Genomic DNA, 15,000 nt, shown 5'->3' with positions numbered 1-15,000 from the left:
TTAGAAACCTCTTTAATTCCATGTTTCCCCAACTTCTATTGCCTTTCTGTTTGTCCTTAAAACATGTTTGCATGAGACAATTTTTTTCTCAATTTAACAGCAGTACCTGATAATTCCTCATAATAATAGTGGTCCTGCGTCTACTATGATTATCATTAAGGAGGAGAAAATGATCTAGGCCAGGGGTGGGCAACCCCTGGCACGCGTGCCAAACATGGCACACCAGTAACTTTTGCTGGCACGCGAAACCCTCTCTTATAATCTTCCATTTACAATTTTTTTCTTAATATCGACTTTTTTATTTTTCAGATAAATTCAGTGTAGGTGCATCTTAGATAAATAAATAATTTTATTTATTTATTCATAACAAGTTATCTTAAAGCCCATAGACATGGATTGACGAGAGAGGGGAAGAGCAATTTCTATGCCTCTGCCTTAACTCTCCCTGCCTTCCTAGATCCGACCAGTGTTTTGGTTTCATCCACATACACTTGTGAATCTTTGTTCTCAGTGATGAATTTTGTTAAGTCTCCTAATAGGAGTAGCCTGACGGATGAAAGTAGTAGCATATCTCTGAAGGTCACAAAATATAAACCTGTTGTAAAATCTCTGTCATCAGTGATGCAGCAGCAAAAGTCACACTGATAATATCAAACGGAGTCACCAAATTTTCTGTCGGACTATCAGTGTACATGTATACGTTAAAAAATAAATGTATTTTTCATCATATACTGTGTTTTTGTCACTCGAATGAATTTTATTATTTCTTCAAGGTTCTTCACATACGTACACCTTAAGAGATATCAAGTAGGCGTAACATGTGCTCAAAAAATTAGGGTTGGCACGCAGAAGAATTTTGAGTCATAGATTTTGCTGGTTTTGGCATGCACTCACAAAAAGGTAGTGGGCAACCCAGGAGGCACCTCAGGAAGAGATATAACATTTTGAATCAAATATCAATAAAATATATGTCATTCTGATGTTGCTGATGTGTCACTGATCCTGTACTCATAGTAGGATGGCAGAAAATGAGAGGAATCAGAATCATGTCTGGCTTTTCATTGTACCTAAGAGAATACAGTGGTGATGTCTGTATGAACTAAATGAGAAAAGTGGAGCCAAGTGCATTTATAACAGGTATAAAACTAATTTGAAAGTAATGTCTCTGGTTAAATACAGTGCAGAAAATTAAACATTGTGTACTTTAAAAAATTATGGTTAAGCTAGTAGTATTTTAAGACACAAATTGCTGTTTTAAAGGCACGTATTCATATACATTTCATTTTGCTTTTTTATTTGGAAGTTAATGACTCACTGATTCTGTTAGATGTTATTTGTGTTGTCATTTGCAATATCATTTCATTGTTGTGGGAAAAAATCACTCCAGTTGTATGCATATGGTGACATCTTTCTCATTTGTCTCCCAGCTCCTAGGTTTTCCCTCCTTCCTATAGTTAGCCTCTCCTCATCTGTTAAATTGCTTCTTGTTAGCTCATCAGCATCAGTGTTAGCTATTAGATGATTTATCGTCATCTGTAAATAAGAATCTTGAGGTATCATCTGGTTCAGTTATTTTTTTGTGTGTACATTTTAGGGTCACCACATTAAAACGTAAAATCCCTTTGCAAGCTACTGATTTTGTATGTACATTTGTACATATATGTGTACGTATGTATAACTACACACATGCATCTACACTAATAAAAGAGAAACATGGTAATTAGCGTACGACCGCTACCCTTTTCATTGGCTAATCAGTGAGTATATGCAAATTAACTGTCAGCCAAGATGGCGGCCGGCAGCCAGGCACTGAAGCGAGCATGAGGCTTGCTTGCTGCGGACTCCAACGTTCCCCGCCTCAGTTGCCGGCCTCTCAACTGCAAGTCTAAGCAACTATGTACTATGTTGCAAATAAGAAGGTAAACAAAACCCCAGAAATCGGCTTTCATTCAGCCGGGCTTTAGCAACATTGTATCCATGTTTTCAGTGGCGAGGCCTCAGAGCTAAAGCTGGCCCAGAATAAAAAAAAAAAAAGAAAACAAGGAGCGGTTGGAAGCTTCAGTCACTCGCTTCCGGAAAACATCCCTCAGCCCCTCACCCAGACTGGCCAGGCACCCCAGTGGGGACCCCTACCCTGATCCAGGACACCCTTCAGGGCAAACCAGCCAGCCCCTACCCATGCACTAGGCCTCTATCCTATATAGTAAAAGGGTAATATGCCTCCCAGCACTGGGATCAGCGTGACAGGGGGCAGCGCCCAAACCCCCTGATCGCCCTGCGGCTCTGTGTGTTACAGGGGGCGGGGCCACAACCTCCCTATCTGCCCTGGTCTGTGCCTGATGGGGGGAGCTCCCAATCCCCTGATTGCCCTGCGGCTCTGTGTTTGACAGGGTGCAGCGCACCAACCCCCTGATCGGCCCTGCTCTGTGTGTGACAGGGTGTGGCGCCCCAACTCCCCTATTGGCCCTACTCTGTGAGTGACAGCGGGGAGCTCCTCAACCCCCTGATTGGCCCTGCTCTGTGTGTGACAGGGGGCGGTGCCCCAACCCCCCAATCGGCCCTACCCTGAGCGTGACTGGGGCTGGCATTGCAACCACCCGATCCGCCCTGCTCTGTGCATGACAGGGCGGCTCCCCAACTCCCCAATCCGCCCTGCTCTGAGCCCAATCCCTAGGCTGCACCTAGGGATTGGGCCTGCCCTCTGCCACCCAGGAGCAGGCCTAAGCCAGCAGGTCGTTATCTCCCAAGGGGTCCCAGACTGCAAGAGGGTACAGGCCGGGCTGGGGGACCCCGCCCTCGAGTGCACAAATTTTTGTGCACTGGGCCTCTAGTATATATATATGTGCCTATAATGTAACAAGGGGGCATATGAAAATCATCTTATACGTATGAGAAATTTATTTTTTTATATGTTAGAAATAACTTGTCAGAGTACCATCTCTTTTTACGTGAAAGTTTAGATACATAAGAGGAAATGTATTAGTGCAGTAACATTGTTACCTGTACAGAAGATAAGAAAGGCAAGGTGAATGGAGAAAGGAGGGTTGTACAATGGTTTAAGCAAGTATTGGTGGCATGTCGCCATGTGTTAAAGTGAACTACTGAAGATTGGTTCATAACGATTGGTTCCTCCTTGACACAGGAAGGGTGTGAGATGGGTAGCCGTCTGTTTTGTTTCGTTTTTGTGTTCCTAGGCTAAACTTGGCTCTCCTGGGAGTTGTTACACCCATAGCTGGCCAGTCTGCTCCACTGCATTCCACTTGGGTGTGTTCGGGTGGGGATTTCTCTCTCCCAGGAGGAAGGGAAATCCAGGGCTTCCATCCTGAGAACTAAAAATGGCTCGAGGGATTGGATAGCATGCTCTGGTTATTGGTGACTTATCTCAATCATAGGAGACATTTGCTCCTTTTACTTCCCTTTCTGCCATCCTACATTCATTTTATTTATTACCTTTATAATGTGTACGCAGGCTGAATTATAAAATAATCTGTAATCTAGGTTACCCCTGTATCCTATATAATTCACTGCAGATGTCCTTGGATATCTGCGGGGAAGTGGTTCCATGACCCCCAGGGATACCAAAATGTGCAGATGCTCAAGTCTGCCCTCATATCTGTGAGTTCCACATATGTGGAGACAGAGGGCCAACGTACTGTCTTTATCAAGAAACCATTTGGATTTATGTTTACTTGGCTGAGGCTTTATCTTCAAAGTGGAGAGTAGTGGAGAGTAATTTATGTTGTGTGTGTCATTGCCGGTGTGTTTCTATTACTCTTAACAGGCCCAACAGAATAGCAGAAGCATAGCACTGGCTCACAGTCACTGTTGATTGCCTCTCTTTGATCTTAGAAATTCAAATGGCTACTCACTGAAAGCCTCAAACATATTAGTAACTCCTAATGCAAGTGAACTCCGGGATGTTGCTAAGAACTCCTTAGGAGTCACTCTTTACCCATACATTCCTCCAGAGGCCCTTCTTGAAAGTTTACCTCCTTAGGGATTTCTAAGAAGTAAACAGAGTGACAGCTAATGTAAGCCACGTATATAAACAAACGTATTACTTCCCCATTATTTCATTTCCCTTGCCACTTACATCATCTCATGTGCTTTCTGTAATTATCCTACATATTCTGTATCAACCATGTGGGTCTTAATTTGTACTTTTTAAAAACAGCTTTATTGAGACATAATTAACATACCATACACATCACCAATTGAAAGTGCAATTTTATGGTTTTTAATATATTCACAGACATGTGCAGCCATCACCACAGACAATGTTAAAACATTTTATCACCTCAAAAAGAAACCCAGTACCCTCTTTTCTGTCCTTTCCTCACCCATCCCTGAGCAACCACTAATCTATATTCTGTCTCGAGAGATTTTTCTATTCTGGGCTTTCGTAGGAATGGAATGGTATAGTATGTGGTACTTTGTGACTGGCTTATCTTCCTTGGCATAATGTTTTCAAGGTTCATCCATGTTGTAGCATGCATAAGTACTTGCCTTTTTAGGGTCAAATAATATTCTGTTGTACAGCTGCAATATAATTTATTTACACATTGGTCTGCTGATGGACACTTGGATTGTTTCCACTTTTTGGCTATTATAAATAGTGCTGCTATAAATAGTCCTGTACAAGTTTCTGCATGTTTTCATTGATCTAGAGTATATGCCTAGAAGTGGAATAAATGAATTATAGGTAATTCTATGTTTAATAATTTGAGTATAACGTTCATGTTTGTTTAGCGAAATCTTAAGGTCCTCACTGTTTACTAAATCAAATACTAAGTAATGTGTCATGTTGTATAAAAACAAGAATACTCAGGAATTATGGTTATAAGTCAATCAATTTTATGAGCTTTGAATATATCAATAATCCATTTTTATGAGTTTTTAATAAATGTAAATAGCAATTGATAGTATAAGATATGATTACAGAAAGATGTTTTCCTTTGAAAGCCATATATATTCTGTGTTTTTAAAATAGAATTTGTATGTTTACATGCTTAATATTAATACTTATTTTTCAATGTATCTAGCATGTCTTATAATAATACATGCTATATTTCTTATTAGACAATGATCTTGGCAAAATTTTATTACACTTCAAGATGTCTGATAAACAAACTGAGTGGATAGAAAACTGCCGAAAACAATTTTGCAAAATGATGAAGGCCAAACCTGATATAATCAGTGGAGGTGGTAAGTGCACTGTCTAATTTTTCTGTTTGTTTTTTTTGGTATGAAAATTATATTAACAGAAGCTGTGTTTCCTGAAGATTAGTGCCGGCATGTCTAGAATACATAATACTAATTTCAGAAGTCCATTGATTTTTGAAAACTTGTGACCTGGAGAACTAAAATTAAAATCTGAGGTTACTAAGCTTTTTTAGAAAACTGTCTAAGAGGTCTTGGTAGGCAAAACTTAAACACTGTTTTATCTCTGCCCATGTAACAGTTCGCTTGGTTTTACTCACTTTCACCAGCACATAGCATACTGCTTTGGATAGTAATATCCTAGAGTTAGTTTGTTTTTAAAGTTAAGAAGTGTTTCATGACATAAATTAATTTTCTTGAGTTATGGATGATGGAATTTCAGTGCATTGAAGAGCTTCATTGCCCTACAATCCTGTGTGCTGCCTACCCTGGCAAGCTTAGTTTTGGTTCAGTTGCCTTGAACAGATACCATCTGTTGCAAAATATATAAAACAAATAATATGCACTGGTTTTGAAAGAGACGTGAGCTATTCATTGATCTTGGACTTGGAGTTCACATAATTTTTTCTGTATGCGTGAATAATTACGATAAGATATTGTAGTCTAATTAGTGATAATTTTCTTTCTGTATTGAAATCATTTAGCATTCTAAAGTAATCCTTAGAGGATCTAAAGATAACATGATTCTTTCCCAGTTTTACATTCATAGGTTCTCAGTGAAGCTATTAAAATTTAATTTATATCAGAAGCATTGTTAATATTAAAATGCTGTGTGTTTTCAATTGGACCCCCTAAAGGGTGTAACTAAAGATGTTCAGATGACTTTTATGTACTAGTCTGTTATTTAGAGATGCATTATCATGTATTATTCTTGTCCTTTAATATTCTAATTATTCTCTTGTTTATTACAGCTTTAGTAGAATTACTTGAAAAATTTGTGCTTCATCTCTCTGAAAGCCCATCGGAATGCTATTTCCCCTCCGTAGTATATACAGGTACATATTAAACATTTTGAATTTTGAAAAGTATTTAGTGTGCAAATAGATATTTCATAGAGACGTGTAATTAAATTACAGATATGCACAAGATTTCTCATACTAAAAATCATGTACATTCCAGATATCTTTTAATCTCTTCTGTGTAAATGTCTGAATTTCCTTGTAACTTTCTAACTTAAAAAAATATATTTCAGCGAGGAAGGGAGAGGGAGAAGGAGATAGAAACATCAATGATGAGAGAGAATCATTGATTGGCTGCCTCCTGCATGCCCCCCTGGGGACCGAACCCAAAACCCAGACATGTGCCCTGACCAGGAATAGAACTGTGACCTCATTCATAGGTAGACACTCAACCTCTGAGCCACACCGGCTGGGCTCTAACTCCTTTCTGAGCCCTTTTAATCTGTCTGCCCCTTAAAAATTGTTTTTCCTTAAGATGATATCTTCCACTCTGCTCATTTAATCCACTGCTCCCCCCCCCCCCCCCCATGATCTCATCTGCCCATACTGTTTTACATACCTCACATACTGATGATTTCTAAATGTACATCTTCCACTCAGATACCTGCTGCAAGCTTTATTTCCATATTTCCAACTGCTTGATAGGTAAACGTCACCTGGATGTGCTACAGAAACCCTCGATTCTAAATGTCCAGTAGGGACCTTGCCTCATCGTACCTTTTTGATATACATCCTCTTCTTACCTTGTCTATTTTGGTTGGTATTATAGTCATCTGCTGTCCATCTAAGTCAGAAACTAAGGAATGATGAACTCTCTTACGTCCATATTTTCCTCCCAATTACCAAACCATTTTAATTCTGTGTTCTTAATCTATCTCAAATTTATCTACACACACACACACACACACACACACACACAATATATATATATAAAATATATGTATATATACTTTAAATCTTTATTTTTGAAAGTATTACATAGGTGCTCCTTTTCCCCCCATTAACCTCTTCCAGCCTGCTCCCGTCCTCCCCCAACCCCCCCAGGCCCTCACCACCCCATCTACTTATATTGATTTCTACTCTTTTATTTTGTGTTAGTTTAGGCCACCATTACTTTTGTTTAGGGTATTACAACAGCCTCTTTACCTGGGGTCTCTAATTGGAGTTTGATTTTCTTTCAAAGGTATTCTTAATCTGCTTTCAGAGGGATATTTGAAGCCCAGATCTGATCCACTCATCCTCTCCCCCATAGAAGCTCACCATTGACCACTGCATAAAGTATAAGACTCTTACCATGATACCTGAGGCCTCAAATTAGGCTTGCCCTTTGTTCCTCTCTAGAATCATCTCTTTCTCTCCATGCCTTATATTTATTTTTCAGGAACACTAAACTGTTAGCAGCACTGCCAACTTCCTCTTCTCTCCCTCACCACACACACATTCATTTATTCAACAAATAGATATTGTCCTTTGCTATGTGATAGAACTTCTCTAAGTATTCAGACACATTATTGAACAAAAGAGAGAAACAAATTTTGCCCTAATAGAATTGACCTTCTGGTAGGAAGACAGATGATAAATAAGTAAAAGATTCAGTATGTCAGATGGTATGGTGGTAGATGAGAATTTTTCAGCAGGACAGGGAGCTGGGGCGTGCTAGTTGAGGGTAAGGATTACAATATTAAATAGTGTTCAGACCAGCAGAAGTGGGTGCAAGATATATGGGCATTTTCAGGGAAAGAGAATTTCAGCAAGTGACACCAAAGAGGACTAGTATGGGTAAAAAGAAATAAGAGGGAAAAATTGTTTGTGTGGAAGCCATAGAGGAAAGATTTTGAAAATTATTGCAGAGTCTTAAACATAGGATTGACGTGCTCTGATTTACATTGTTAAAAGATCACTGTGGTTGCTATTTTGAGAAAAGAATGAAGTAGGCATAATCATTGCATTTAAAATCAGAAAATTAAGGTAAATAGGAAAGAAAACAGAAATTGTGAAGACACTTTTGAAGAAAAGCATTTGTGAAAAGAATTATAACTTTATAAGTGAACCTAATAATGTACGTGAAAAGAATACAGGGAATAATGGTCAAGTCTATGAGTAAGAGAGAATCAGTAAGCAGTGGTAATCATGGAGATTTGCATGGTCAAGAGTGGGGATCTCTAGTCTGCAGCATAATAATCTCCAATTTCTACAGCTTTCCTTGGCACATTGTTCTGTTAGATTATATTTTCTGTATTATCTAAAATTAACATTATGTTGTATGTGTTATCCAAATATTCAACCTGATTGCTCAGTATACATGTATTTACTGCCCTCTGTTGTACTTCTAAATTATCCTGAGGGAAATCTCTTTGTAGTCTTTTTATTTTATTTTATTTTTTTTATTTTTATTTTTTTTTAAAATATATTTTATTGATTTTCCACAGAGAGGAAGGGAGAGAGATAGAGAGCTAGAAACATCGATGAGAGAGAAACATCGATCAGCTGCCTCCTGCACATCCCTTACTGGGGACGTGCCTGCAACCCAGGTACATGCCCTTGACCGGAATCGAACCTGGGACCCTTCAGTCCGCAGGCCAACGCTCTATCCACTGAGCCAAACCGGTTTCGGCATTTGTAGTCTTTTTTTAATGTAGTATCTAGGCAGAGAAACCCTGAATGTGAATATAAATTTCTTTAAAGGCTCCAGTTGAACAACCATCCACTGGAATTTTAGAGTATAGCCAAAAAGAAAGTGGCTTCCCCTTGGTTAACTGTTGAGTATTTATTACGATATTATAATTTTTATGGGTAGTGTTGTTTTCTTCCCATGGCCTTAGCTATCCTCATCCTTTATCATTTGTTTTTTTGGCTGGTGGAACAATGGTTTGCTATTATGAAATTTCACTTTATTTACTTTAAATATAAAAAAACTGTTTTGATATAAGGATATTTCAAAGCAAATGCTGAATAGATATATTCAGTGCTTTTTTGTGTTTCTGGAAATGAGAAATTGATTGTCTTTTTAAAAATGACAGTTTGCTAAACCCTAAGGTAGCTGAAATTAGAATAACACAGTCATCCATCTGTTGTTAGCTCCCTCAGGATTTCAATCTATTATAAAATTTGCAAATCTGAAAAAATCAAATTAGTTTGGCTGTTTATCCCCTTGAAGAAAAAGGAAAGAACAAACAGAAAGTTCTGCACATTTGCAGATTGTAAATCCATACAGGTATCTTTCCAGATCTTAACAGACAACATTTTGTTGGCCCAATTCCCTGGAACAAGTTGGGGATTTTCTACTACTATAATTGCTTCTTTGAGATGATAAATTAAGTAGTCCTTTTAAGGTAGTAAATATTTTAATGTTACTACTTTTCTCTTTGTGTTGTTAATCAAAAGACTGAAAAAATATTTAAAAAGTTGCAATTCTAGCCCTAGCTGTTTTGGCTCCATGGATTTAGTGTCAGCCTGCAGACCCGAGGGTCCCAGGTTTGATTCCGGTCAAGGGCACATGCCTGGGTTGCGGGCTCTGTCTTACGTGCAGGGGGCAGCCAGTCAATGATTCCCTCTGATCCTTGATGTTTCTATCTCTCTCTTCCTCTCCCTTCCTCTGTGAAATAAATAAAAATATTTTTTTAAAAAGTTGCAATTCTGTCTTTTGACTACTAAAATATTTTTAATCTTAATATATACAGTTAAACACCTTTATACTTTCTTTGGGTATTCAACAAATATGCTCTTTTCTATTACATTTATGGAGCATGTTTGTATGTTCTAATATTGCAAGTAGGTATCTCTCTCTCTATATATATAAAATAGAAAAATATGCTAATTAACTGGGACAGGAAGAGGTTGCGCGGGCCCGCAGCGTTGGGGGCGGGGCAGCAGGGACCTTTGCGCACCTGCTCTGGGGGAGGGCCTGATCAGCAGCGGCCATGGCTGCTTCAAGGGCCAGAGAGGGAGTGGGCGGGGTTGCGCGATTTCGAATCCTGCGCTGGGCTCCTAGTATAATATAAATATCCCTCACCTCAAGGAAGAAAGACAGAGCATGCATCTAAAATGATGAATTAAGTAAATGTGAGCAGATGGTAAGATAGAAAATGAAAAAATGAGGGAAAACTGATCATTTTTAGCTGGCTACTTTGTTTCAGGCAGTCTGCCGGGGCCTTTTAAGTATCTTATTTGCATTGGGTTATTATTAAATTAAGGGTTTTGTTGTGAGTGCCATGGTGTTTAGTGGAAAGGATGATCATTGTTGACTATCCTGGAAGATAAGAGGAGGAAGTGATAATAGAGCAGGACAGATGGCACTAGTACTGCTATTACAGATGAAAGAGATAGGAGAGGAGAAGACTTATGGGTCCAGGGTAATTGCATAAATAAAGACATGGAAAGAGAAGTGCTTTTTAGCAAATAACACTGACTATGCCAGTTAGGAAACAGACTCTTATAGTAGCTTTGTCATCAGGAATTAGATTTTAAGCCATTACGAATTGAATAAAATGGATAGATAAAGCCACATGTTGAAAAAGAAGCAACAGAATCTTCAGACTTGCTTTGGGGAAAGGACATAGGAGGAAGAATACTGACCGGTTAATATCTTTGAGTGATTGAGAGTTCTCTCACTTTATAACCGATACAGCAGGGCTTCAGGAAAGTCAGCAGACAGTCAAGTAGTCACTGATTCTTCAACCATGAATTCATCTTCGAGAAGGTCTTTACTCTTCTGAAAATTTACTTTTTTCCATGCCATTAGCCAAGTGCCAGGCAGAATAGATTTGATTTCTTCTACCACTGCTCTTTTTTCTGGCTCTGCAAACCACAAAATAGAACAGAATGCATGGCCAGAGTGAGTGATATCAGTGAATATTAAGTAAAATTTTTCAACTCATTTTGTTCTGAGACTATTATATTTATAATTAAAATGACTGGTTATTTCAAATAATTGCTTGAATAATAATGCTGAGATTGAATTACACATTGCTAAGTAACTAGGGTAAGTAGGGCGCTTAGGTGTCATTGTTTGGTTGAATTTTTTCAACAACTTATTTTATTAAGCTTTTTATAGACTCCAGGGATTAGGGAGTCATATTATCCATTTGTTAGTTGATTTCAATATACAGAATATATTTTTAAGTCCAAATCTATTTCCATCTCCACCTTGCTTCTAGATTGATATATAAAACACCACTTATTTTGTTGTTCAGTGGATGTTTGTTCATTCATTTATTCATTCATCTACTCATTCATCCAATCAGCATTAGTATTATTACAAGCACACAGATCTGTATATTAATGAAGATAAATATTTTTATGCTTAATAATCCAATTTTATATGTATTAGAATTCTGTTATCTAATTTAACTTAAAATTGTTCTGGCAATAGTTTATAGAAATGAATATTATCATATCACATTATGATAGTTGATAGCAGGTAGGATTATACCATGACTATAGGAATATATAAAGTTGGCATGTTTACCTTATTGAAATTATTTAAATTTTGCAAAATCAGCCAATGTCACCAACACTATAGCACTAAAGTTTTATATATTTAAACTTGGGAAATTAAAATATAATTAATCATAGAATATAGGATCACCAGGAATGGATTCAGGTACTGAAACAAAAAGAACTTCCTGATGTTTACCCAAGTGAATTTCACCTGATTGGATTGTAGTGGACATTGGCAAAAGCTGTGTTTAAATTACGCTGAATTAAAAAAATGCTGTTGTTAAGACTAAGAATTTGAAATTATGGTGAACATATGAATGATGATTAATAGTTTTAAAAATTGGTCCTTATTTTGTGAAAGTGAAAATAATTTGTGATATATATGTTTTTGGTACCAAGTTATGGAAAATAAAAGCAATTTTTTTTTTTTTGTCTAAGAAAATGAGGCAGAATCATTGTTTCCTATAAATGGGGTAAAGGTGTCTTCAGCAATCTTTCTCTTTCCTCTGTCTCTCCCTCTCCTTGTATGTTGCATTTATTCCCCTTGCTAGAGACGCATGGCACTCATAGCCCTGTAATTAATAAGGAGAGAAATCCCTACTTCAGTCCAGTTTGAAAAATCTGAAGAGAAGACACTGAGTATTTCCTTTGCTTAACCTGTTGCTACAAGTGAAAAACGGTATCATTCTCCCCTAGACATAGAAGGTACATCTGTTAGGTACATATGCACCCCTATGTTCATAGCAACACAATTTATAATAGCTAAGATTTGGAAACAGCTTAAGTGCCCATCAGCAGATGAGTGGATTGAAAAACAGTGGTACATCTACACAATGGAATACTACGCCGCTATAAAAAAGAAGGAACTTTTACTATTTGCAACAGTGTGGATGTACCTGGAGAGCATTATGCTAAGTGAAATAAGCCAGTCAGAGAAAGATAAATATTACATGATCTCACTCATATGTGGGATATAATGAACAACATAAATAAAAATATGTTGTTGATGAACAAAAATAGATCCAGAGACTAAGAAACACTGATCAGACCATCCAGCCTCAGAGAGAAGGCGGCGGGGTGGGGGTGGGGGGGGGGGTAAGAAATCAACCAAAGGACTTGTATGCATGCATATTAGCATAACCAATGGCCATGGACACTGAGGCAGTGGGGGCTTGTCCTGGAGGGTGGACATGGCGCGCGGGGTTGAGGGGGGTGGCGGGGTGTCAATCGGGGGGAAAAGGAGACATATGTAATACTTTAGACAATAAAAAAAAATAAAAAAATGGAAATAAAACACTTTAGGTCTGTGAGGAATTCCTGGGCATGAGACTTTCAGTGTTAAAACCATGAAAGTCCTAGGTTAACTAGGAGAAGTAGGTTACCTTAACTCTAAGAGTGCTAAAAGATGAATTATTGCTGGTCCAAAGAGTAGATGTTTGATAACAGTGATGCTTGATTTGTTCTTCCCTATCTCTATAGATCTCAAGTCTACCCATATTTTAAGGTTCAATTTAAATGCCTTGCCTTCCTAATCTCTCCCTCTTATGAATTCACATAACATTTTATCTGTACCATTCTTATTCCTCTTAGCACTTTAAAAAATTAGAGCTATCTATATACAAATTTTATCTCTGACACTACATGGAAAGTTCCTTTAGAACATGATGTATTATTTATCTTTTATCCTCCATAGCTTCTAGCCTGGTGTGCTACACCTACTTTTATCAGAAAGATCTATTACAAGGAATGAATGAGTCCATGAGTTAAGTAGATTATATTGATAGTATGCGATGCACCAATATGTAATGGGAGGGAAAGAAAATTTGTGATATGAGATTCGGAAAACGTAGCCTTTGGTCCTCTCTACCACTAGATAATATGTGATTTTGGACAATTCCCTTAATCTTGTATATTTGTGCATATGCACACTACCATTTCTTCAGCCCCAAACTGAAAGTTTCAACTAGACTTTCAGTGCTATCTAGTGATGCTTTTCAGTGTTCATTGTCAGCTTGGCCATCCAGTGTTCTCAAGGACTAATCTAAACTTTCAACCTCTCTTATAGTTCTCCATCTGAACAACCCCTCCTTCACGTTTTAAAATGTCTTTGTACTTTTATTAATAGTTAAATCTTTCCAGGTGCTTTTTCTTCTTTTTTAATTGAATTTATTGGGGTGACATTAATAAAATTATATAGGTTTCAGGGATACAGTTCTATAATACAACATCTGTATATTGTATTGTGTGTTCTCCACCCCAAGTCAAGTCTTTCATCACCATTTATCCCCGTGTTACCCTCTTCTACGCCCACCCTCCTTTTTCTCTGATAATCACCATACTGTTGTCTATGAGGTTTTTTTGTTTGTTTGTTTTAGCTTAATCCCTTTACCTTTTTCACCCAGCTCCCCCCCCCCCCCCCCCGCTGTTCCCCTCTGACAGTCTATTCTCTGTATATATGAATCAGTTTCTATTTTGTTTGTTAGTTTATTTTGTTAATTATATTCCACATATAAGTGAAATCATATGGTATTTGTCTTTCTCTGACTGGCTTATTTCACCTAACTATCATCATAAATCAGCAAACAAGAAGTGTTGGTGAGAATGTGGAGAAAAGAGAACCCCTTCTTCACTTTTGGTAGAAGATCACAATTCCTACTTCACAGAGAATTCCCCTGCAGGAAGAAACTTGTTCACTCCACCCTCCTACATTGTTGTACATTATAAGTAGAATACTGATTATTCCTTCCTGACACTCATGCTTAAATCTTTAAGAAGTAAATGGATATATGTACATGTATATGTATATACATATACACACACACATATATATACACACATGTATACATATATATACACATGTGTATATATATTAGTAATTCAAAACGTTATATATACTTTGCTTAACGAAAGTGCAATACTCTAGACTGTTTTGGGGTTAATAGCTTTTGTGATCTGAGAACCAAGTGAAAATAGATGATTCAAAACTATGATTAGTTGTTTTGTATTTAATATGCTTTTAAAAATGCTTTTATAGGAGAAAGGTTATTTGTAAAAATTTTCCTGTTAATTCCTTTGAAAATATAATTAACAGTTCTTAAAAGAACAAATTCATCAGTGTTTTCAAAATTCACAGTAAAATATGTAAAAATATTGCTTTCATCAATTTTCAATTAAAATATGATTATTATGCAGACTTTTATACATTTTTATAACCCAATTTTCTATTGTTTTTAGCTACTGATGCAAATGTGAAGAACGAAAGTCTTTCATTGGTACAGCAGCTTGGCATTAAAATGACTGTCAGGTGGGTGAGTGCGAAGAGATCAGCCAAAGAACTTTTATGCCTATAGGCATAACCCATGGACACAGACACTAGGGAGGT

The 15,000-nt window shown here is 37.4% G+C and overlaps 1 protein-coding gene across 4 annotated transcripts in view; it reads left to right on the top strand.

The window, feature by feature from the left end:
• The window catches only part of TBC1D32 (TBC1 domain family member 32), a 129,874-nt gene that overhangs the window by 79,327 nt on the left and 35,547 nt on the right, over positions 1 to 15,000 (top strand). For all 4 annotated transcript variants that reach the window (XM_070417583.1, XM_070417581.1, XM_070417584.1 and 1 more), the window contains exons 26-28: positions 5,080 to 5,205; positions 6,132 to 6,215; positions 14,853 to 14,922. In XM_070417583.1, coding sequence (XP_070273684.1) covers positions 5,080 to 5,205; positions 6,132 to 6,215; positions 14,853 to 14,922 — 280 coding nt within the window. The remainder of the gene's footprint in view (positions 1 to 5,079; positions 5,206 to 6,131; positions 6,216 to 14,852; positions 14,923 to 15,000) is intronic.

The sequence above is a fragment of the Myotis yumanensis genome, unplaced genomic scaffold (genome assembly GCF_028538775.1).
Source record: "Myotis yumanensis isolate MYYU_CA2020_CCGP unplaced genomic scaffold, mMyoYum1.0.hap1 SCAF_6, whole genome shotgun sequence".
Taxonomy (NCBI): Eukaryota; Metazoa; Chordata; class Mammalia; order Chiroptera; family Vespertilionidae; genus Myotis; species Myotis yumanensis.
The sequence above is the reverse complement of the archived record's forward strand: the minus strand, read 5'-3'. Positions and strand labels throughout refer to the sequence as shown.